Consider the following 23,355-nt stretch of genomic DNA (forward strand, 5'->3'; position numbering starts at 1 on the left):
ATTTTCAAAAAGAATTTGAAGGGCGTGTCAGCTCACAAAGACACAAAATCACAGAAAAGCCAACAGATGGCCGTCCGCCTGCACGGTGGTGTCAGCAATCACGCTAAACCAACTGCAGAACTCAGCGCGGCCGTGGGAATCCCAGGAGAGCGGTGAAGCCCCGTGCCGAGTGGCCCGGACACCGGAGGCGGAGGCCGGAGCGTTGGTGGTGGCTGGTGGGTGATGCGGCTAACTGAGCCGGACAATTCGACGCCGAAGAAGCCTCGCGACGAAACGGGCAAACGGCCGAGGTCAATGCAACACAATGAAAAGGGGGGAGATCCATTGCCTCACTCAACTGCTACAATGCAGTTGTGAGAAGTTACCCAGCCAATTAACATCAAAACCATTTTATAGCATCATCACATAATGTTAGGATTTCGTACACAAGAACAAGAAGGAATAGTAACCTCTCTCTTTGCAGTGCTTGATACACTAGGAGGAGAGTTCCAAGCTAAGAACCTGAAGGAAAGTGAGCAGAAGGGGGAGACCTAAACTGGGGCAAAAACTTGGCACCAACAGGCACCAAATTAAAGAGAAAACAAAAACTCTTCACTTTGCACAATCGCTATGTCAAGCGCCACAGGATGCATATCCTCAGATAGCTGCCGCTGCCGCTGCAACTGCAAGCACTGCTCCAGTGCTCCTGCTTTGCTTATCTCCCAAAGCTGCGCTCCCTGTTCTTGGCGCCCGGCGCAACAAGGCTGCCAAAAAGGGTCCTGGCGATCTGCAGCTTGAGCTGCCCCCGCTTGAGCGGCGGCCTCTTCTCCTTGTTGCTGCCGCAGCCGTTGTAGGGGTACCCGTACTCCATTGCTAGCTTCTCCTCTCCTCTTCCTCTCTAGCTCGTGAGCTTCTTCTAGCTCCTGGTGCCCTGCGCTGCTGCTGGTGGAGAAGGCGAGAGCTGGATGGATGCCTTGGCCTGGTGCAGGGCACCGTGCATTTTTATAGCTGGAGTTTTCAGACATGTTGCGTTGGGATGTGGGAACGCGCGTTCTTCCTTGTTTACTCCAGCCGCTGGGGTCCGGGAAAAAAGTTAACTTTGTTTTCAGTCATGTTCTCTGTTGCGAGTGGGAGCAGCGTCACTCTCACAGCAATGTTCTCTTTCTTCAGCTGATCTCCGTCTTTTTCCGGTTTTCCCTCACTTCATCATGAGGCAGCGGTTAAAATACTATGAAGCATCCATGAAGGGACAGGCGGGCCTATGAGCAGACAACAGGATTAGGGATGGATTAGCCTCATGGCAATAAAGAGAGATTTGGCAAACCAAACTCATGCCAAATGCAGATGCTAATGCTACGGCTAGATGCTCTGGCGTCCCTTTACCGGGCTAGATTTGTGTCGTTACTAGCCAAGTGGTGACCGTGCTTTTGGGTTAACTAGTGCGCTTAATTGGGACGCTGCTAGGTAGTAGAGCCCAAGAATCTAACGAGAATGGTGGGGGTGACAAATTATTGCAGTTCAGAGCCCGCGTCGCACTGCACGAGACAGGGCGCCCTTTTTGTCAGACTACCTGCAGGCGCAGGGGAGAGCATGCATCACATGGCAAAAATGGTGGGTTGTTTGTAGTGGGTGGGGTGGCCCGTGGCCGCGTGGCCGGTCCGCCGGTGGCCCCATATGTTGGGTGCTTTTAAGGTATCCGTGAGTGAGCACGCTACTGCGTGGCGACTGCGCTCGCTGCCTCGCTCTCGATGGCTCCTCCATTTGGAGTGAAGCTGTGAGCCCCGCACGCCCGGCAGGCCGGCATGGTAGGGGTAGTGTCACGAATCAGGATCCGCGTGGGCGTCGCGGTCAGTTGGTGTGGTCCGGTGGGGCACCAGGTTTTCTGCACCGTTCATTGAACCGTGGCCATGTCTTGATCTTGGCATCTTCTGTACGCAGGGTAGCATCGCAACCGAAACGCAATCTAGCTTTCAAACTGTGGACTGGTTCGTATTGAATTTTGTAGTATGCTTGTGAATCAACCGGGGTATTCAACTCTAGCCAACAAAGTTCGTTCTGCCAGATGTTGTCTGTGTTTAGAGAGATGTGAAAGAAGCAAATCAACCTACCTTGCCCTGATAGTATATTAATAAGCTTTTAAAATCAATAACTGTTACTAGCATTTAACTTGCAAATGTACGCAGAAAATTTCTTCAAATTGGTTACAGAACATTCGAGTAAACCAATGGGAACGGAAAGAAACTTCAAGCACCTCGCAAGGACGGACTTTGACTGCCTGACGGGTGTCCCCGCGTGTGGTCGTTCGTATAAAGCCCGGACACGGAAGTGCTGGCACTGGCAGGACGTGACACCACTCGTCCGAATGCACGCGCCGACGCACGGACGCACGAAAGGCACATTGTTGACACGAAGATGTTGACGTCTGACAGTAGACCTGTGAAGAAAAAAAAAAGGTATTCCGAGTGCCCTTGTGCTTTTATAAAAGGAGGCACAGTAAAGTAAAGCAAACACTTGGGCGCTTGGCTCGCGCGGACATCACTTGCATATATAGACAGACATGGCAAATCGTCGTGAAAACAATGGCAGCAGCATATGCTGAACCACGCAGTTACCTGTACCGAATGGAACAGATTGAAAGAAGGCACAGCATTCTACTTCAGGGCAGAAGCAGTGGCCAGAAATTGCTTTGTAATTTACCTCCTATTTGGTACTTCTTTTTTTCATGAGTATATATAACTTACAGTCAATCGACAAAATCAACAGGCAAAACATAACTTATTTGTTCTGTCCCCTCAAGTTACTGTCCAAAGAATCTATAAACCTAAAATACGGCAAAAAGTGGGGGGAAACTAAATACACCAATTACCAATACATAATTAAAAAATGGCACCTTATGTTGTGCTTAACAACATTGGTGAAGACCAGCCAAAGGATGTCAATCCAATTTTATTTCCTCCAGCTGATCTTCCTGCCCATCCATATCATTTGTGCTCCTTTCGGCACTTGGTATATCGCCATCCATCTTGGGTGTCTCTAATCTGGGCTCGCTGTCTCTTTTGGGTGTTTCTACTCTCTGTTCACCCTCTTTTGGTGAGCCACCCTGCTTTTCATCGTCCTTCTTCGGTGTTTCAACCCTTTCAGTGTTATTATTAAGCTTGCCGTTTGTTGACTCATCGGTGCCATTCTGCTTGCCCTGTGAGAACCAAGGCAGGGTACGGATAACTTCAAATCAGGCAAAGCATAACAGTTCTTGTATAGTGAAAGTCAAATCATCCTAGAAGAGGTAAGGCCCGAAGCTTATATGCGACAAATCAAACTACATATGAACACTCCAAGAAACTGTATAGTATATCTCGAAGAGAAGTAGTAAAACAAAGAAGGTTGTTTTCCAGAATAGAGAAGAATCCAGGCCCTCTAAAATGTTCATGAGGACGTACGATTGTACGAACCAATAGCTTGCAACGTCAGTTTGGACGAACTCCAGTATAATAGTAGTCCGAGCTTATATTCACCACGAAGTAATATCATATTGAACCACTTCGGAAGAACTTCAGTATAATAGTAGTCTGAACTTATAAAAAATACGATTTAAGCTAAATCTTATAGCATAAAAAGTCTTACTAGGTTTAGACTGCATAACGTAAGACAACTCATGGCAAGTTCTATCTTCTGCACGGCCATTCTTATAATGACAGAAGGCATGACACTCACAGGATCTTTCAGGGATCACACTACTGAGCTCATAAATTCCAGAAAACAATATAGTGAAATGTTTTTGCTCCTTTTGCAGTCAGCTAGAAGCTCAGTCTGACAATAGACACGCACAAAACTTTTAGTACCTTATCACATCATTAACCTCCTCACAGTAAGTATAAGACACAGGCTGCTTATATCATTCTTAAACTAACAATTTCTGCCACCTACATGTGCATGAGCAAAATTTCCCAAAATGAAAATGCCGTCATGGATCAGGTCTTCTACCTTATCAATGAGCACATGGGGAACAGGCAAAGAGCTTTTTTACTCTCAGATAGTCAGATTAGCTTATGTTGCTGTTTTGGTTGGTTACGGTGTATTATGTTTAGCTTTATGGATCCCTTAGTAGCTTTTCTGGTGTAGTTATCCTTGCTTCTGTTAGCAACGTTAGTGTTTGTTTTCTGATGTCACAAGTCCTTTCTTCTAATTAATGCAAGGCACAGCTCCTGGCATCTTTTCAGAAGAAAAGAAAAGAAACAGTCAGAGGAATGAGATTGTGACTTCCCTCCACTTAGGAGTTTGGGTAAAGAAGTTACTACTAGTGTAAGTGTACTACTGCACTGAAATAAAAAGGCTTATATAATATCCAGTCAATCATAATCCACCTGGCAAAAGAAAGTACCTTGTTCTTGTCTCGCCAGCCGAGGGAAAATGGGGCGAGCAAACTTATTCTTCTAGGCTGGAACTCCTGTGATGAATCTTGGCTCACCTGGCCAGGTGTTCCATCTCGTGTTGGGGTCCTTCAAGGAATGAAGATTAAGCAACAGTGTCAACTGTCAAGTTAGCAGTGTAGAACCATAACAGCAAATGCGTGGAACATTTCGCAAGGAAATATTTATTGGTCAAATCACTATTTGTGTTTGGGGGAAAAGATCCTAACTTGAGGGAGTAGCATGTTACCAGATAAGACAAAAGAGAATGAACAAGTTCAATAAATTGGTCATTTAGAGTTGTTGCCTTGCCACTTTGCCAGTATGAGTACCAATCTGATAATAATTTCATTAAACAAGATCAGGGCAATGGTACCTTGGAGAAGGAGAAGGGGACGGCAGCTGTGCTTTCTGCTGACTAGATTGGTACTGAAGCGTCGCCTCTAGCATTGTTTCTGCCATAACTGCTCTGTTCTCCATTTGTGCAAGTGAAGCCATAGCTTCCTCATACTTCTCCTGTATACATAACCGAATATACAAGCAGCAAATCATAACATTGAACAAGGAAGTATTGACTTGCTTCATTCTTAAGAGCAGGAAAACCCATTTTTTTGCATAGGCCATTGTAGTTTTTTAAAGAAACCTAGATATCAGCCTTATCAGGGCATATGCACCGCAACGCATATCTGCCAGGCCCAGTCCTGAGGGGGTGTGAGAGGGGCGGCCGTCCTGGGCCCCCGAAGCTACAGGACCCACAGGTACAACGTATGCAGTACTACTAATGTCATGGCCCGTCGCCTATTGCAGCAGAGAGCACCAGGGCGCCAAGCACCAACGCAAGCAGCTAGCAGGAAAGCAAGCGACAGGCCAGCAACTGGAGTATTGGACACTGATAAGGGATGGATGTCATTTCGATCTGACAGTCTACATAGTAATTGGGGATATTTCTGTAAGTTGATCTAATGCATGCCTTTGTAGCTCTACGCTAGCTAGCTTTCAGCTACTACATATTGTTTCTTTTAATTTTCAGCATAGTCATGTCATCTAGAACTTATGCATCTGACAACACGAGTTTTTTCAAGAAAGATTCATTTGCTACAAAAACTTAGTCTTGCTGAGCAATCATTTTTTACTAGTACTATTGAAAGGGTTTGGGCTTTTAGTCTCGCCCAGGCCCCTGAAATCTCAGGACTGGCCCTGATATCTGCATATAAAAATCTACAAATCCAGTAGGAACCATTTTTTCAAGAGCAGGAAAAAGCAATGCATTGCAAAGGCTATTATAAACTCAATGCTGTCTTCCAGATACTATACAAAAAAACGACCAGTTGTCACACATGAGTCAGATCAAGACATGCATGCAAACACAATAACATGGATTGTAGCTCAAACTGAATTCACCTGGAGCACATGTGAAGCATATTTCTGAGCAGCAGCATCTTGCTCAGCACAGATGCGTGCATCCTCTGTGACTTTCTGTTCTTGCTCCACACGCATCAGGACCTGCAATTCACCTGGTTGGTGAGTAGCTGCATATGACATAGTGGTGACAAGGTTTAGAGCAGCGATGGGTAAGCATTGCACCTGAAGCATTGCTTGCTCCTGTTCCTGTTTGTCCGATAGAGCTTGCCTTAGCTCTGATAACTCTTGTTCCAACTGCTCGACCTAGGTGATGCACAAGAAAATATAAAAAGAATCATATTCCAAGGAAACAAGAAACTTTTATCTAGAAAGATTAGCTACTTAATTAATAACAATTAATTGAACAGGAAGCACATTCTAACAGATAAATTGGCCGCGAAAAGAGGTTATACTATTTTGCGAACTTCAGATTCAACATGCTGGATCACAACAAATTCAACAAACAGTCAGGCAGAGATGAAAAACCATCTTTTGTGGTTACCTTTGCACTTAATTCACGTCTGTTATCTTGCTTAACCATCTCCATCAGTGCTGTCTCTAGTTCATCAGCCCTGGATAAAGATGGTAGAGAAAAATAAGAATAATTCAATATGCAAGGATGTAAGCACTTATGTTTAATCCTAGCAACAACTGAACAAAGAGACTGATGAACTGCGGATCTGAGGCCACCCTTTGGCGCCATCGCTTCCCTGAGCCACACCGCCATGTGAGCAACTTCTGGTGTTCCAAATTTGTAATGTAAATGCTGATGCAAAAACTCACACCTCCCCATCTTCAACTCTCCAAACTTTGGTCTGACATTTGTAAACTACCATTAACGGCAAGCCAGCATCCTGTGGTAATATAATTCAGGTGGGGACCCATCGTCCCCCCTGGTGATTTACTAAAAAACAAAACAAAGAGACTGACTCTTGTAAAATGCAGGGCACACTACATGAGCACGGCACTGTAGGAAGATATAGCGATGTAAAACTATGTACGCTTTGTTCTTGTAATAAAGCGGAGGTGGTCTATTTTCTAAAAAAAAATATAGTTACTCAATTATTGAAATTAATGGAATCGCAAATGAATACTATATTTCTGGCTTGCAAACCATCAAGACCATTTTATAAACCAGATGATGTAGCCTAGTCAACTAGAGAACAGGGTTTGTGGGAACAGATATTTTGATTACAACACTATGGGTAATCAACTTGTTTCCCAAGCGGAGTATCACAAAACCTTCCCTATTTACCTTCACTTACACCTAAAAAAGTGCCATGTATACAATTGTTACCTGATTGACTAAAGTTCCAAAATCGATCACTTACAATGGTGCATATACATGTTTGTTCATGTTTTAATGGATAGGAAATGACTCAAGCAACCTAAGGGTTGCAGTCTAGGATATTTGAAACCAACCTCAGAACAGCTGATCTTCTCTCCTCTAGCAGCTGGCACAATTCTCCCTTCAACCAGATGACCTGAGATAATACAACCAAATATAAATTCTTAGATTATACAGATTTCAACGATTGAGTGTATACAGGTTGCAAAAGTTGCTACAAAATGCCAACACAAAACATAATCTGTAACTATAATTCCTGATGATATGGTACTTGGAAGCATGCTAATGCTAACTATAAGACCTACGTTTATTGCCAGGAGTTCTATCATAGCGAGAAAATGCAGGATATGCTATAAGATTATGAACAGGAGTCCTTGCTGAATATGTAAACTAGTAGATGTTATTCAATTTCTTACAGGAATGGTTACGTCATCTACTTCAATAAATAAGGAGTTTGCTCTAAAAAAAGCGAAAATGTAACATCTATTGCTTTTCTGACCACCCATCTTATTGCTCGGATAAGATATCCAGCAAAAACGAAAAAAGGATGTATGTAAACTTCACATAAATAGATTGAACATCGAATAACCTAACTAATGGACATGTTTTATTCAGCTTGTCCCGTAAGTTCAATGAAACCACTGCTTTACAATTGGGAGATGAAAAAAAAAAGTTTAGTACAGTGAGAAGGATACCTGATCTTTAGGATCAGGCAAAGAGTCAATCTCAGAGTTGACAGTGAGGCCACGATACATATCATTCATATTCCCAGAACTGGTTTCTTGGTTCTTATCGCCATCTGTTGAGTCATTTGACTGTTCTTCTGATAGTGATACCAATGGTTCAGTGTCACGCTTGAAATTATATAGTTTAGATGCAAGACTGTTGGTGTCCCTCCAGACACGAAGGCCTCTTGCTCTCTGTTCCATTGAAGAGATAACAGATGGCCGGTGTTTATTCCTCAGTTCTTGCAGCCTTACTTCACCTACAGCTTGATATCCCATGCAAGCTGTTAAAACAAGCTGGCTACTATCAAAAGTAGAGCCAGCTAAAGACTGCAAAAGGGTTACTGCGTCCCCAGCATCTTTTGTTGTCACAAGTGCAGGACCTGCAATTAACGTTGGTGATAAGCCTCAATCCAGGACATAACTTCGAAGATAATTGTTAGGTTTGGTGTAAAGCAAAAGAGGGACCCCAGTACCATACAACTCCATCAGTGCAAGGGCTGTCCGGAAGAGCATCACACGGTTTCCCTCAAAGAGAAGCACATCCCAAACACGAAGAACTGAAACGTTTAAATAGTAGTAAAATGGTAAGCATGATTTTAGAGAAGATAATAGTGAACTCGTAATGTACTATAGAAACAGAATATTAGTCCAAGCTTACTGACACGCATATCAACGAGACACCAAATCGAAGAAAAAGTTAATGGCGGTAGACCTTACAGACATATATTAAATGGAACACTACAAATACTGAGGGTAGAAAGTGCTACTGTGACAGTACTGCAATAGCAATCGTGATCTCTTAAAAGGACCTATGGTTCAAAATGGCAGTTCTCAAGAACCCAGTTTATATTGCATGAGCAGAGGACATATCTTTTGAAAAGAAAAGGATAAATGTTTCAAAAAGCGCAAAACGAAGCTTACCACTCTCCCAGGGAAGCATGTTCATGAAAATAGATAGGAACCATGGACCAGTAACCCATGCAACTTGTACACCAAGGTAATCAAGATGATTTACTGTAAAAGTACATGAATGTTCTTGTCAAACTTGTGCTGTTAACATACAGAAAGTATATGGTAAAATCATGGAATATCTAAGGAATAAGTCACCTAGTTTTGGGAATCTCTCTCGGACTAACTCCTCTAAGACAAGCTGATCCACCTATGGGGAAACCAAAATGCAGATAATGTAAAAAATAAATAAAGAAGATTAAAGGTCAAACCACCCAATAGCATGCAAACACTAAAATAAAGAAAATGGTAATTTATAATACCTGAGATTCGATCATTTCTTCAGAGAAGTAACCATCAAAATAGTCATCCATAATGCCTGTCAATGCCCTGTGGACCCCATGAAAACATACAAAAAGATGTTTAGTTCAGCAGTACAATTATGCAATCAACACTTAAGCTGAACATTGTAGTTGTACTGCATAACCTACCAAAATGCATTCTCTTCTGACATCAGTAGAAGTAACAAACCAGCAAAGAAGTTCATTGCCTGCATTATTTTTAGGACTAATTTTAGCATCAAGTAGTAAGTGAACATGGGAGTGCAAATGTTTAATAATTATATTATAAAATAATTAAAAGACTGGGGGGAGGGGGGGGGCGCCAGCCTGGGACCCTGCAACCATTGCACAGGGCAGTGAGCGCTGTCTCAACAGATAGTCGTACCACCACGCTATGTAAAAACAAGTTATGTAGCAAAACTACAAGACTGATTTGGCCATGATCGATTTCACTTTTTCATGGAAACTTTAAAGGGTGTGTCCATGTGGTGGGCCATGTTTTTAGACTTCAAATACCAATATCCCAATGCTGGAAGGGCTCCTCCAACAAACCAATGCCATTCATTGACATGAAAAGCCATATGATAAGCATTAAGATAGACTGATAGAGATGTACCTGGCAGTAACCAACTGATGGATTGTGTCTAGCATAAGCTGTGAGCAAGCGTCTTAATGCATTTCTGCCATCCTCATCTAGTGCAGGATGCCCTGGAAATGTTCTAGGCAAATCCTAAAAGGCTCCAAAGTAAAAGATGACATTAACAAATGCATACTGTATCCTGTTTGCAGTAAAAAATTCATAATAATCTACATACCTTCTCTATTTGCCCTTTCCACTTTTCAGAAGAAAATGGCTGAGATGCTTTTGGTTTTCCATCACCACCTTCCGTAGTCGGGGAATCGGAACATTTGCTGTCTTCTCTTTCACCTTCCGCAGCAAGGAGACCCTCATAGTACCCTTTCACCCGACGAGCTCCAATACCGATAAAAGCTTGCCATAGCTGTCCCCACAATCAAAAGGGTTTGCTGTTTTAATAGAACAATAGGTCAATTCTGTTCTAGAAAAATGCAAGCCGTACCTCTCCTCTCAGAGCCATTGGAAGCCCATCACGGACTAAGCATTCTAATTCTTCCTTCCAAGGATAATAATCTTCTTGGTCTGCACCTCTATTTGTACCAGAGTCAGCATTGGCAATGTCAGCTGCAGGCACTTCTTGGCTAGGATCAACCTTCTCTACATCATAGAACTCATCATCAGAATCCTCCGATGGTTTGCTCTCTTCAGGATTACCAGGGTGCAGTTCATCACCCGTGTACCCCTCTTTAACAGAAGAAGATTGCTGTTTCTGGACACGTGCGTTCATCATCTCCTCGATGTGGCCCAAAGAGGGCCTGATTTCGGACCATATCTGGATCTTATGTGGTCTTGGCTGCCTCAGTGTTTTCTCGTCTGACCTTGCATCATCAGCATTCTTGCCAGCAGGTCCGTCATCCTCGTTGGAAGGTGCAACCTTGACATCCTCTCCAGATGACTCTCCGTCCTCGGCCTGCCGATGCAGAAAATTCTTCCATCTCTCTGACCTCTCCTCTTCCTCCTCCTGCAGAGCCAGCAGCACAATATATGCAACTCAGCAAGATGAACAAACATGGTACAAAATGTAGGAATCGTCAGGGGGACTGCTCCTCCACCTTGTAGATGTTTGCATACTCTCTGTACCGCTGCAGGTGCTGTGGCCGCACAGCAAAGCCATAAGCGTCCCTGCACCACCACCCAACGCGTCAGTCAGAAATGTACTAGTGGTAGCTAAATGCCGCAATCATGAAGTGAAGTCGTCTTTATCAGAAGCCTGGGACAAATCAATTTGCTAAAAACCCATCACGCTCAGTAAATTCGGCTTGCACTAGTATTAAAAAAATCAGAAGCATTTCACTTGCACTAGTATTAAAAAAAAATCGGGCAGTTTCGCATCGCTCAGATCCTGCAAGCATCATATAACCACAATTCGAACATTTTGAAAACGAAAGCAATTCATCACGTAAAGAAATGCGGAGATCTAGGCGCTGCATTGCCCAAATTCGGCCCCCAATTTCTCGCCCCGGATCGAGATCCCCGCGAAATCCCAAAATATCTCCGAAACACAGGAGCGGAAGTCTCGAGCAGGAACTCCGCGAAAAAAAAAATCCCCCGAAACAGCATAGACCAACCAACACGTCTCCGAGATGCGCGCGGCAGGGGGAGAAGCGGAAACCAACCGCTTGTGCTCGAAGGCGATGAAGGGGAGGGCCTTGGCCTTCATCTCCCGCGGCGTCGGCCACCCAGCGCCGTCCCCCCGCCCTACCACCACCCTCCTGCTCGTCTGCCTCCTCCGCCCTCCGGCGAGCCCCCGCAACCGTCGGCCGGTGGCGCTGGCGTAGGCGGGCAAAAGCGAAGCGTACGGTGCGGGAGTGAGCACTGGAGTGGAGCGCGATTCTAGCTTAGGGGTCGGTGGCGACCTCCCGATTATTGTACTGCTGCTGAGATTTGAGATTTGATCTGCGTGGCAGCGTGAGACCGCGGAAATGCGAGCGCCCGCTTGCGCTTGGCTACTGGGGAGTTGGGAAATCGGAGGATGCGCATTAAATATTTTTCAACTTTTCCCCTTATTTTTTCGCCATTTTAAAATCTGGGTTTTTTCTCTCTAATTAATAATCTGGGGTTTCGGGTGCATGGAGATTGGGGAGACGGGGACTCCGGGGGTTCACTGTCCCCCGCCGCCCTCGTGGCCGGCCGCCCGTCGTCGTCGACATGGGCGGGTTCAGTGTCCAGTGACACGCCGAGATCCCGATTCTCCGTGTCAGGGGGAGCTGTGCTCGTTTCTGTGGTCTGGAAAAAAGATCGTGCACGGTGATGTGTTAGCAGATCTGGCACTGCTACTCCCAGTAGCGTAGTGGACAAGAAGCTAGTAGTATTGAAGCTGTAAAACTTGCTATAATATGGAATTCAGCCGATTTACGTACGAATATGGTTCCAAATTTTTTTAAAAAAAAGTGCTCAAGTTTTTTTTGCTGCGTGGGAGCGTGCTGCGTGACAGCGTGAGGTCTGCTGGATGTCGGCCGAAATGATGGGTACGTGCCTCCTGCCGCGGCAGGCAGGCTGGGCGATCCATCAGGCGAGAGGGTATGGCCCTAGCAGGATGGATGAATGGATCCCAGGTCCCAGCCAGCCTCCCAGGCGACATCTGCAGCAGGCACCGGCAGGCACAGCAAGCGGTGCAGTACTGCAGCCTTTTACGGCCACTTTCCGGCCACCCCAATTCCTCAGGCCTTGTTGAAGTTGGGAGGTGTCAAATTACTATTACAGCACTGTAGCACACTGTAGCATTTCGTTTGTATTTGTGAATTATTGTCCAAACATTGACTAATTAGGCTCAAAAGATTCGTCTCGTAAAGTACAACAAAATTGTGCAATTAGTTTTTAATTTCGTCTACATTTAGTACTCCATGCATGCACCGCAAGTTTGATGTGATGGGGAATCTTCTTTTTACATAGTGCCAAAGTTGGGAGTTGGGGGAAACTAAACATGGCCTCAAACGACAGACGTCCTCCATTTATTACTGTAACTGCCAACCGCTTTTAACCTCCGTACGGAAGCTGATCGTTACTTGCGTCAGCGTCGTAGAACGATCCACTGGCCACTGCAGCTGTTGCGAGGGACGAACAACAGAGAGAGGCCATCATCTAGCACCATCGTCGTGTTTGTTTTCATCCAACGTGTCAGACAGCTAATTCAACTTGTCATGGCGGACCGGACGTTCCCTGAGCGTCCGTACGTCGTCGTTGGCTGTTCTGTGTTCTCTTCTGTTCGTCCACCCACCGCTCAGATCCAGCTCGCAGCCGGCCGGCAGCTCCAAGCCTCCAACGACTCCTCCCGTCCGGACCGTGCGCGTGATGCCGTGACCTACAGGGTTGCATGAAGCCACGAACCGTGCTCCCAGACCCAACCCGTCTCGTACAGGCAGATTCGGGCACCGGAAAGCCCCGGACAGACTCCACCTCTCAACCAGCCAGTCCTGTCGCGCTCAGTTAACGCAACGGGGTCATGTGGGGGTACACGACCTTCGCGCCAAACGTGCTAGCCGGAGCACCGGTAAATCAGCAGCGATCCAGAGGGAGAACCGATGGGGAAGGACGTTACGTTACGGGATCACTGGGAGCTCCAGCAAGGCAGCAAACAGGGGACAGGGTACCTGTGGACCAGCGGTCGTCCTGGGCTCCTGGCAACAAAAAGTGAGAGCGCCTAGGCACGCCGGTTCCCGGCCGGTGCGGCCTTCTCTCGGGGGTCGTAGCCGTGATAGCGTTGGTTTGGGCTTTTGGCAGACAAACCCATCCGACTCGGCATGATTTTCTTTCCTTTGTTCGCGCGAGTGATGCATCGGCGACGGCCGCTTTCTTTCTGCTTCCAGAAGAGAGAAAAGGATGAGTGCAGCAGTTACAGTTAACATAGGAGCAGAGGGTCGTGCTGCCTTTGTGTTTCCATTTTCCAAATTCAAGGAGAGTAGCAGCAGCACGGTTTCTTGGTGATGTACGATCTGCTGTGGTAGTCTCGCGACGTGTACTCAAAGATGGAACATATGGCAGTGCTCACTCGTACTAGGAGTACTCGTGAGGATGCCAATTTTGATTGATCGGGCTCGCCTCTCCACTAAAACAGAGCTCAGATCGGCAGGTTCGTCGAAACACATAGTAAAAAGATTTTTAAAAAGTTCCGTTGCCGGGACTCGAACCCGGGTCTCTCGGGTGAGAGCCGAGTATCCTAACCAGCTAGACTACAACGGAAAGATGACTGCAAGCGTTCTGAACATTTAGAGAATCATTTCTAGTATTTGTGACTAAACGAGTCGGGCTCGGGCTGGCTCAAGCCGCGCGCGCCTCGTGGTGTTGCACTTGTGCAGGTGTTGCATTCGTCCAACAAACACAATCACACTGGCTCCAAGCTCATACGAGCCCGGAACTCCGAAAGATAGTCCAGCAGGGTGGTTGATCGACAACCAGTGCACCAATCAGGCAATCACCATGCATGCATGCGTACCTGCAGCTCGTGTAGGCAGGCATAGCATAGCAACCCTCGAGTCGTCGTATAGGTAGCAGCAGCAATGCAGCGCACGCGGCACCTCTTCACTACCTCTGAGTCTTTTCCATCGGCAAGCTGAACAAGTTTTTGGGTGTCACGAGCCTGATTAGCCCGAAGATCATGGAAGCCCAGTACAGGATGTTGGCCCAACTCGACGTCGCCTTTGGAAGCCCAACAGCAAGTATTACGGTCCAAGCTGGAAGAACTGAGCATCCTGACTGGAACCTGCTCCTACTTGTTTCTCACGGCTCCGATCGAGTGAACCAGGTTTTCTGTAAGAGCATCTTCGACGTACTGCCCATTTTTAACTCTTGGTAAAAAGATTTATCATACTAAGTTGCTTGCTCATTCCAACTGTTCCCATTTTTCAAATCCCAACAATTAAGTTCCTCTCTAAAAATATACACTTCCCACCCACTCTAACAGCTCTCTATTTCGCACTATAACACTTTTTTCATTTTGCACTCCCCAGTCTGACAATTACTGTACGTGGGATCCACACTTTGACAAGTTTGGCAAGTGTGAGAAAAAGTTAGCAAGTCGGATGGGATGGAGAGCCAAATAGCCACTTTATTGGATCACGATTTTCTTACTAACTTACCAAATTTTAGCTTAGCAAGTTGGATAGCAACTCGGAGTTGCTTAGGCTCCGTTTGGATACCCCATGCTAAAGTTTAGCACCTATCACATCGGATGTTTGATGCTAATTAAAAGTATTAAACTTAGGGGGTGTTTGGTTAGCAGGGGCTAAAGTTTAGCCCTGTCACATCGGATGTTCGGATGCTAATTAGAATGACTAAACATGAGCTAATTATAAAACTAATAGCAGAACCCCTAGGCTAAATCGCGAGATGAATCTATTAAGCCTAATTAATCCATCATTAGTGAATGGTTACTGTAGCACCACATTGTCAAATCATGGACTAATTAGGCTTAATAGATTCGTCTCGCCATTTAGCCTAGGGGTTGTGCAATTAGTTTTGTAATTAGTCTATGTTTAATACTCCTAATTAGTGTCCAAACATCCGATGTGACAGGGGCTAAAATTTAGCCCATGCCTCCCAACCACCCCCATAGTCTAATTATAAAACCAATTGCACAGATAGAGTTTAATTCGCGAGACGAATCTATTAAGCCTAATTAGTCCATGATTTGACAATATGGTACTATAGTAACCATTTGCTAATGATAGATTACTTAGGTTTAATAGATTCATCTCGCGAATTAGCACAAAAGTTCTACAATTAATTTTATAATCAGCTCATGCTTAATCTTCTTAATTAACATCGAACATCCAATGGTGACACTAAGTTTAGATATCAAAACACCCATTGGCCAGCGGATCTCGCCGTAGTTGGCGGCGAGATGTCGACTTCGAATTGTACTGCTACTTGTTACAAGAATCTCGTTATCTTAATCCCAGTAGTCGGATCGTAACATTGGGCTGGACCTTTTGGGCCCATGTTATCTTTCCTTTCCATTTGGCAAGTAGTAGTAGTGGGCCGTTTTTTTCTCCTCTCAAACAAACAAAACGAAAGCTATGTGTGTATCGCAGAGAGAGTGAAGATTTCCTTTTAATGAAGTTAGATGTTTGAGAGGGGATAATCTCAAAAAAACAAAAGATGTTTTGGGAGGGGAACGAGCGGGAGCCATAAATAATTCATGTTAAACTACCGCTGTTGTTCCAAAAAAAAAACTACCGCTGTTCATATTGATCCGTGGTGATTTTCTCACCAAAATTTCCTTTCAGCGATCCAAATACCCCCACGGGTCATGCACAATGCCCAATCTTATCGAAGAAACGAAAGATTTTTTTGGAACTGCACAATAAATGAAAACACCAGTTTAGGTAGGGCCGCACCCACAACCCACCTCATCACATAGGATCCCAGGTTTAGCCCCTTTAGCACGAGTTAGTGGGTGTTTGGATACGAGGTGCTAAACTTTAACAGTGTCACATCGGATGTTCGGATGCTAATTAGGAGAACTAAACATGAGCTAATTATAAAACTAATTGCAGAACCCTGTGCTCATTCGCGAGACGAATCTATTAAGCCTAATTAATCCATCATTAGCAAATGGTTACTGTAGCACCACATTGTCAAATCATGGACTAATTAGGCTTAATAGATTCGTCTCGTGAATTATACTCCATCTGTGCAATTAGTTTTGTAATTAGCCTATGTTTAATACTCCTAATTAGCATCCAAACATCCGATGTGACAGGTGTTAAACTTTAACAGGCTGTTCCCAAACACCCCCTTAGGCTAAAGAGGCTTCGACCTCGCGCTACAGTAACGCGCACTATTTAGGGTTCGTATGGCAGGGCCGCGGCTGTGGCTGAAACGGCTGCAGCTGTGGGTTCTTAGTTTTTTTGTTTCGGCTTGTCTGGATGGAAAAACGTTTGGCAAAACGGCTTCTCCTAGTTGCGTAACATGAATAAAAATGATGAAATATATGCCTTTATCTTTTTTTTATTTTTCTCTTATTCTTCCCTTATTTTTTCTCCTCTCTTTAATTTCCCTTCTCTCCCTTATCCACTCCTCCGCCGCCTCCTGCCCTCATTTTCCCCGTTGCTCGGCTCTCGCTCGATCCCCCACCTCGCCGTCACCCTCTACTCGATCCCCCCGCCTCGTCTCCTTCCTCGCGTCACCGGCGCCTTCCGGCCGCACCTCTTCCCCTACACCACTTCCACCCTGCTCCCAGCGCTGTCCACCTCCACCTTGCGCCGTAGCGCTGGCCGCCTCCACCCCTCGCCGCAGCGCCCGCCATCGCCCCCCGTCGATTGCTCATGCTGTGGTAAGCACGCGGGACCTCACGCGCAGTTGTGAGGCTGGGCGGGGCCACACCGATGGTTGCAGCGTTCAGCTGTCCAGGTGAGGTAGTGGCAATTTTCCTATAATTGCTTCCAACTTCAGGGGTATCTTGGTCTGATGGGGATGCGGGTTGGGGAGGAAGTCACGGGGAGCCAGTTTTTCCGACTCCCCCTCTCTCAAATGGCTCCAGAGAGCGGATTTCGGGAGGCTTCTTCCCCTTAGCCGTTTTGCAGATAGCCCTTTGACAGGGCTTCGGCTTCTGCTGATGGAGAAGCCGCAGCCGAAGTCCTGCCAAAGGGCGCCTTAGCACTGCGCGTTACTGTAGCACGAAGTCGGAACGGTTAGCGATGTCTCAAAATGAACTAGGAAGAAGGTGAAGCCGGTGAAGAAAAAAAATAGCGCCTCACGACTTCAATTCCACCGAAGTCGAAACCCCCTGGCCATTCCAAACGAGCCCTCAGAGTCAGTTGCATCACGCCCCGTTTTCGCAGGCCTTTCTTGCTCGCCACGCCCACGAAGCCGCCGCCTCCCATAAATCTCGTTCCAATCCGGCGCACCCATCTCATCTCCCATCGCTTTCCAGCCCCCAAACCCCTGCCTCCCTCCATCTCGATCTCGCCTCGATCGAAAACCCTACCACAATCCGCAACCCCTCAGCGGCCGCCCGCCATGGCCCCGGCCTCCGCCCTTGTCGGCCCTCCCGTCGCCGTCGCCTTCAACGCCGATCCCAAGCCACAGCCGAAGCCGACGATCGGCTCGTCCCCCGACTACTCCTCCGACGAGAACTCATCCATGGATGAAGACTCGACGGAGAAGAAGGTGGTGTCGCGGTCCGCGCAGCCGCTCGCGTACGCCTCGTCCGGGGATCCCTGCGTCGACTTCTTCTTCCAGGTCGTCCCGGGCGTCACCTCCGATGCCGACCTCGCCGCGCTCCTCGACGTGGCCTGGTCCCAGGACGCGCTTACCGCCCTCAAGCTCGTCTGCCACCTCCGCGGCGTCCGCGGCCTCGGCAAATCCGACAGGGACGGCTTCTACGCCGCCGCGCTCTGGATGCACGCGCGCCACCCGCTCACCCTCGCCGCCAACCTCGCCAACTTGGCCAGGTTCGGGTGCCTCAAGGACCTCCCCGAGATCCTCTACCTCGTCCTCCACGGCCCCCGCGAGGAGGACCAGCGCAAGGGCGACGGGCGTCGCCGCCGCACGAAGCGCCGCCGCGGCGTCGACGAGGCGAAGGCCGCCAAGGAGAGGCTCAACAAGGAGGCGCAGCTGGCGCAGGCGGCGCTCGCTCGCTACGCGTCCGACGAGGCCTTCCGCCACCTCTACGACCGCGTCGCCGACACGTTCGCCGAGCTGCTCAAGTCCGACGTCGAACACCTGCGCGCCGGGGACACCTCCAAGATCGGGCTCGCCGCCAAGTGGTGCCCGTCGCTCCGCTCGTCCTACGACCGCGCGACCCTGCTCTGTGAGGCCATCGCCCGCCGCGTCTTCCCGCGCGAGTCGAACAAGGAGTACCTCGACCTCTCCGACAAGCACTACACCTACCGCGTCCGCAACCTGCTCCGCCGCGAGGTCCTGGTGCCGCTGCGCAAGGTGCTCGAGCTCCCGGAGGTGTACATGAGCGCGGGCCAGTGGGACGAACTTCCGTACGCGCGCGTGGCGTCCGTCGCCATGAACAAGTACAAGGAGGTGTTCCAGAAGCGCGACAAGCCCCGCGTGGTCGGCTTCTTCGACGATGTGCGCACGGGCCACGCAAGGGTGGCCGCTGGCGCGGTGCTGCCGCACGAGCTGATCGCCGCGGCTCTCAAGGGGGAGCACGACGAGGCGGCGGACCTCCAGTGGCGCAGCATGGTCTCCGCCCTCGCCGCGGAGGGCCGGCTGGACAACTGCATTGCGGTCTGCGGGCTCACCGGTGCCGCCACGGACCCTGCGGTCTCGGCCGCCGTCGCGCTGGGGCTCCTGATCTCGGAGCTGAGCCAGGAGCCGTGGAAGGGGAGGGTGATCACCTTCGACGAGACGCACCAGCTGCACAAGCTCCACGGCGGTAACCTCAAGGAGAAGCTGCAGCCGCTAGTGGCGGCCCTCGGTCCGCGCAAGAAGGGCGCCAACCTGCAGGGCGTCTTCAGTAAGATCCTGAGCACGGCGGTGGCGGGCGGGCTTCGCAGGGACATGATGGTGAAGAGGGTGTTCGTGCTAAGCGACATGGACTTCGACGGGTGGGCCGGCCCCGCGTCGGCGTGGGACACGGAGTACCAGGGCATCAGCAACCGCTTCAGCGACGAGGGGTTCGCGGCGCCGGAGGTGGTGTTCTGGAACTTGGGGACGTCCAAGTCTTCCATGCCGGTGGTGGCGGCGCAGGAGGGCGCGGCGCTGGTGAGCGGCTACTCCAAGAACCTGGTGCGTCTCTTCCTGGAGGCCGATGGCAATCTCACTCCAGCTGCCGTCATGGCCGACGCCATCTCCGGCCCGGAGTACGACGCGCTCGAGGTGTTCGACTGAGCTTTACCTTTTCCGTTATGCTGCTGATGCCTTCTTACAGTAGTATAAGGATATCTCTGTGGCTAGCTTCTCCTATCTGGCAATGTCAGGGTCTCCGAAGTTGGTTGCTCTTGTACCGGCTGCCCGGCAGGCAGTATCTTTTTTTGAATCGATGAATGCGTGAATTGCTAGCGAGCATTTGATATGCGCTGTGATGCGTGAAATCGTTCGAAATATGGTACATGTGCTGGCATTTGCAATGTGGTTTTGAATGCCACTATACAAGTTTTGCTCGGGAGAAGGGGCTTTGATTAGGAGGGCAACTATTTTCTAGCATTCACAATGTTGTTTTGAATGCAACTATGTATACTGAAATCACTAGATAAACGTGTTCAAATAATATATAACCTGAGAGTTTATTCAGATAAAAAATTAAAAAGAGAGCATAATATTCTACTAGCACTTTCCACATCATCATTCACCTCTCTTAACTGAATTACGGGCAAAGTTGGCACAAGGAATAGGAACTTATTAGGACTCCCTCAAATTTAGCAGAGAAACTTGACCGCAACGGCTCCGAAAAGAAATCAAGCTTTGTATTCATCGTACACTTGCCCGGAGGAATCACTCCGCCATGCATCCCGGAGGAATCACTCCCCCATGCATTAGGCATCACTGGGATAATCGGATCATCTCTTCTTGCTCTTCTTTGGACCGTGCAGCCACCTGCCGATCAGAACAGGGATGCAGATTGCAGACTTTGCACGCCGTGGAAGAACAACGTGGACATGTGGTACGGTCACCCCCACCCCATTGATTTTCATGGACCATGCAACCCTTGGTTAAGTAAGCAGCTACCCTGCATGTCCCATTGACCAAACAGCAGCAACAAAGATCATGACTAGCTAATACGTAAAAATTTTGAGGGGCAAGACAAACATATTCTTCTTAAGGCTGCAACCACACAGATATTAGACCATAAACTGGCCTCCTTGTTACAATATAATGCGGGGTTACATGCATTGATAAACTAATTGGGGGCATCAGCAGTCCAGCACCATAATACAAGTTTGTTGGTGCCCTTCTTCTGTTATAAGTCCGCGACATTACATTGACACTGCTTAGGTCGGAGCACTGCCGTTCTCCGCCATACGCTCTTCAATATAGCGATCTCTCATCGACAAGACCATACTAAAAATATCTGGCCCCCGATTAAGGATGTTAGACCCACCTCTGGCCAAATTGGAATCTTCATGAAAATGATGATCCCAACACCGACGAGGTTGATATGCAGCAGCAGCAAACAAATATCCTACAAAACAATGAACAGCACAAGAAGAGTTTAGGGAAGTGTAAACGCATAATGCAAAAACCATTAGCAGACCAATTAAGGGCATAAAGCTAACAAATCAAACAAGGTGAATGGAAAATGGTTCAGACCCTAGAAATCGAAGATGCAGGGACGTAGAGCTGAAAGTTAACTGTTTTGAGGTGGGGGTTTAGAGTTTGAGATGATGCTGGACTTACAGCGTAGAGCTTGGCGTTTCTGATATCATTATCCAAATCCACCCCGCCTCCTTGAGTCTGATGTGTACTTGCTCAAGATCAACAAAGGTTGGCTGCTTGGGCTCCTGTGTCTTGGCCCTCCCTTCTTTTCCTTTTGTTTGGGCGACCACGGCCTTTGTTTTCTCCAAATTTGCTTTTTGTGATCTCCTGACCTCTCTGATAAACGTGCAGCACGAGCTGTTCTAGTCAATGCTAAATTTATACATTTTCTGAAATGAACCAGGCTGCCGATTATATTAAAAAGAAGGAGTTGCAGATTGGAAAGATAAAAAAAGGAAAACAAAACAAACTCACTCGATTGGATTGGTACATCAACTGATCAACACGGGTAGTCACTCAACTCAACACTGCCAGACCCGACCGGTTGGATTGGGACATCAACGCGGCCTCATCACTCCACTCGTCATGGCGGCATCCACCAACATCCATGCTCATAATACGATGGAATCTCCAGGCGTGGCCCGACGTCGACAAGGAAATCGATGAAACAAACCGCACCATACCAAGAAGCCACCACCATATGGGACCCTTCGCTGTAGTACTGCTGCAACACCACACTCCACCTGACAGGTGAAACCACTAAATCTGGACCTCTCGCAGGCTGCCTCGCAGTCGCCACCGTGATAATACCACGCGCAGGGATCTCGCCACACCCGCCATAGTACTTTATGTCATGGATTTGTTTTTTTGTCGCTGTCCAAATCTTTGCAAGCTCTTTGTCGATTAGTCAAGCCGATGCCACAAGGTCGATCTCGTTGCTTCAGTCGCGTAAAAAGCATCCGCCGCCATAAGCCAGAGAGAAGTCGACCGACGAAATCAGACGCTGCGGCAGCACGGACCGAGGCCGATTTCGTCTCGGTTAGAGTTTTCCGAACGTGTGAAAGAGCCATGGGATACGTGGGCTAAGTTTTTGGGCTGCTGTGTTAGCCATGGGATACAAGGGCCATCATCGAAATCGTAATTTGGGCCCAGATGAAGACTTAACTTTCTCTAATGGGCCTCTTATCGGCCATCGTCGCATTAGGTCGCGCTTTTCTCTCTTTCTCCCCGCCGCACGCTTGACGCGCGTACCAGCCTCGCCACTCGCGCCAGTAGCCACTAGCCAGTAGCCACCATTGGAAAAAACCCCAACAGGCGACAGCCGACGGGTTCTAGCCCTCGCCTGACGCGGGGTGACGCCTGTTAGCAAATCCTTTTCAGTGACGCAGGACAGCAGGTCGATGCTGTGTGCCGGCAGGTTCAAGATCGCGCTGTGGTTGCTGTGCCGGTGTGGTCACGCGGATGTCGCGACTGGCAGTGGTAATGTGGGTGAGCTTCGCGATGGAATGCACACATTGCTAATTGATTTACATAGGACTGAAGTTGCAAGAAAACGAAAAAAAAATTGAGGAAGGAGAGCAAGATGAGAAAAGTAGACGCTGAACGCTGCAAAAAAAAGCTAAAAAAGATTCCGTTGCCGGGACTCGAACCCGGGTCTCTCGGGTGAGAGCCGAGTATCCTAACCAGCTAGACTACAACGGAAGCTGTTTGGGACGTGTAACTGTTGTTCTTATTTTCAACTAGAAAGAAGGGCCCATATTATTCTTCATAATAGGCTCATCTTGGACAGGATTTCTTTCTCATAAACAGGGACGACGCATCAACGACAATTCATCCACCTTTGCTAAAAAAAATTACAATAAATAAAAGGAGGAAGAAGTAGCAAAAAGATAGCTTGACTGTACTCACTCCACTTGGGAAAAGAGAGGTCTTCACTTTTTTTTAGATAAAGAGAAAGGTCTCCACTTGAAATAACGGTAAAACTACTAAAGTTTATTGCTTCAAAACTACTAAAGTTTAATCATTGTGCACACTATCCAGCTCAATCATAACGTTTGTCATGCCTTGCCAATCCCCCGCTGCACTGCAACAACGAGATCAAAGCTTTTCCTACAAATAAAGAAATGGCATGGGATGGAATCGACGTCTTAATCGAAGCTTCTTTTCCTAACAAACGGATCGAAACCCTCACTACGTTCCGTTCACATCATCTTGGTAGGGGCGGGGTCTCATCAAACAGACACGGCATCATTGTTTTGATGCCAAGAGCAAGAGGAGCCCTCAGAAACCATTACCAGTGAAAAGTGATAGGGTTCGGCCCTCGGCTCACAATCACACACAATTCATACCAGATACCACCGCACTAGGCTTCCTGAATTTGTTTACGTGGAAATCCACGCATCACAGGATCACAGCA

General features: G+C 47.7%; 2 protein-coding genes and 2 non-coding genes across 4 annotated transcripts; 1 reads left to right on the forward strand and 3 right to left on the reverse strand.

Moving 5' to 3' along the window:
• Positions 1 to 2,660: 2,660 nt before the first annotated feature.
• LOC117856041 (uncharacterized) lies at positions 2,661 to 11,767 on the reverse strand. The gene is made up of 18 exons (XM_034738455.2): positions 11,405 to 11,767; positions 10,841 to 10,910; positions 10,231 to 10,749; positions 9,967 to 10,152; positions 9,768 to 9,881; positions 9,302 to 9,360; positions 9,134 to 9,200; positions 8,970 to 9,021; positions 8,784 to 8,876; positions 8,336 to 8,419; positions 7,830 to 8,242; positions 7,209 to 7,270; positions 6,289 to 6,358; positions 5,970 to 6,050; positions 5,787 to 5,888; positions 4,762 to 4,901; positions 4,358 to 4,475; positions 2,661 to 3,172 (listed from the first exon to the last, which is right to left on the reverse strand). The coding sequence occupies exons 1-18, from the start codon at positions 11,446 to 11,448 to the stop codon at positions 2,915 to 2,917; spliced, it is 2,532 nt and encodes an 843-aa protein (XP_034594346.1). The 5' UTR covers positions 11,449 to 11,767; the 3' UTR covers positions 2,661 to 2,914.
• Positions 11,768 to 13,894: 2,127 nt separating this feature from the next.
• Positions 13,895 to 13,967, reverse strand: TRNAE-CUC (transfer RNA glutamic acid (anticodon CUC)). The gene has a single exon. It is a non-coding gene; the product is annotated as a tRNA-Glu (tRNA).
• Positions 13,968 to 17,624: 3,657 nt separating this feature from the next.
• On the forward strand, positions 17,625 to 19,967 carry LOC117856537 (uncharacterized). The gene has a single exon (XM_072293795.1). It carries the CDS (start codon positions 17,748 to 17,750, stop codon positions 19,572 to 19,574), a length of 1,827 nt encoding a protein of 608 aa, XP_072149896.1. The 5' UTR covers positions 17,625 to 17,747; the 3' UTR covers positions 19,575 to 19,967.
• A 2,600-nt stretch (positions 19,968 to 22,567) lies between these two features.
• Positions 22,568 to 22,640, reverse strand: TRNAE-CUC (transfer RNA glutamic acid (anticodon CUC)). Its single transcript has one exon. It is a non-coding gene; the product is annotated as a tRNA-Glu (tRNA).
• Positions 22,641 to 23,355: the final 715 nt, after the last annotated feature.

The sequence above is a fragment of the Setaria viridis genome, chromosome 5, assembly GCF_005286985.2.
Source record: "Setaria viridis chromosome 5, Setaria_viridis_v4.0, whole genome shotgun sequence".
Taxonomy (NCBI): domain Eukaryota; kingdom Viridiplantae; phylum Streptophyta; class Magnoliopsida; order Poales; family Poaceae; genus Setaria; species Setaria viridis.

What these genes read in the sequence shown, in the direction of transcription:
- LOC117856537 (XM_072293795.1), top strand. Translation starts at nt 17,748, where the DNA reads ATGGCCCCGGCCTCCGCCCTTGTCGGCCCTCCCGTCGCCGTCGCCTTC.
- LOC117856041 (XM_034738455.2), bottom strand. Translation starts at nt 11,448, where the DNA reads ATGAAGGCCAAGGCCCTCCCCTTCATCGCCTTCGAGCACAAGCG. An exon ending in CATGCTTCCCTGGGAGAGTG is followed by an intron (nt 8,420 to 8,783) that starts GTAAGCTTCGTT and finishes TAAACGTTTCAG; the next exon opens with TTCTTCGTGTTTGGGATGTG. An exon ending in TGCCTGATCCTAAAGATCAG is followed by an intron (nt 7,271 to 7,829) that starts GTATCCTTCTCA and finishes GTATTATCTCAG; the next exon opens with GTCATCTGGTTGAAGGGAGA.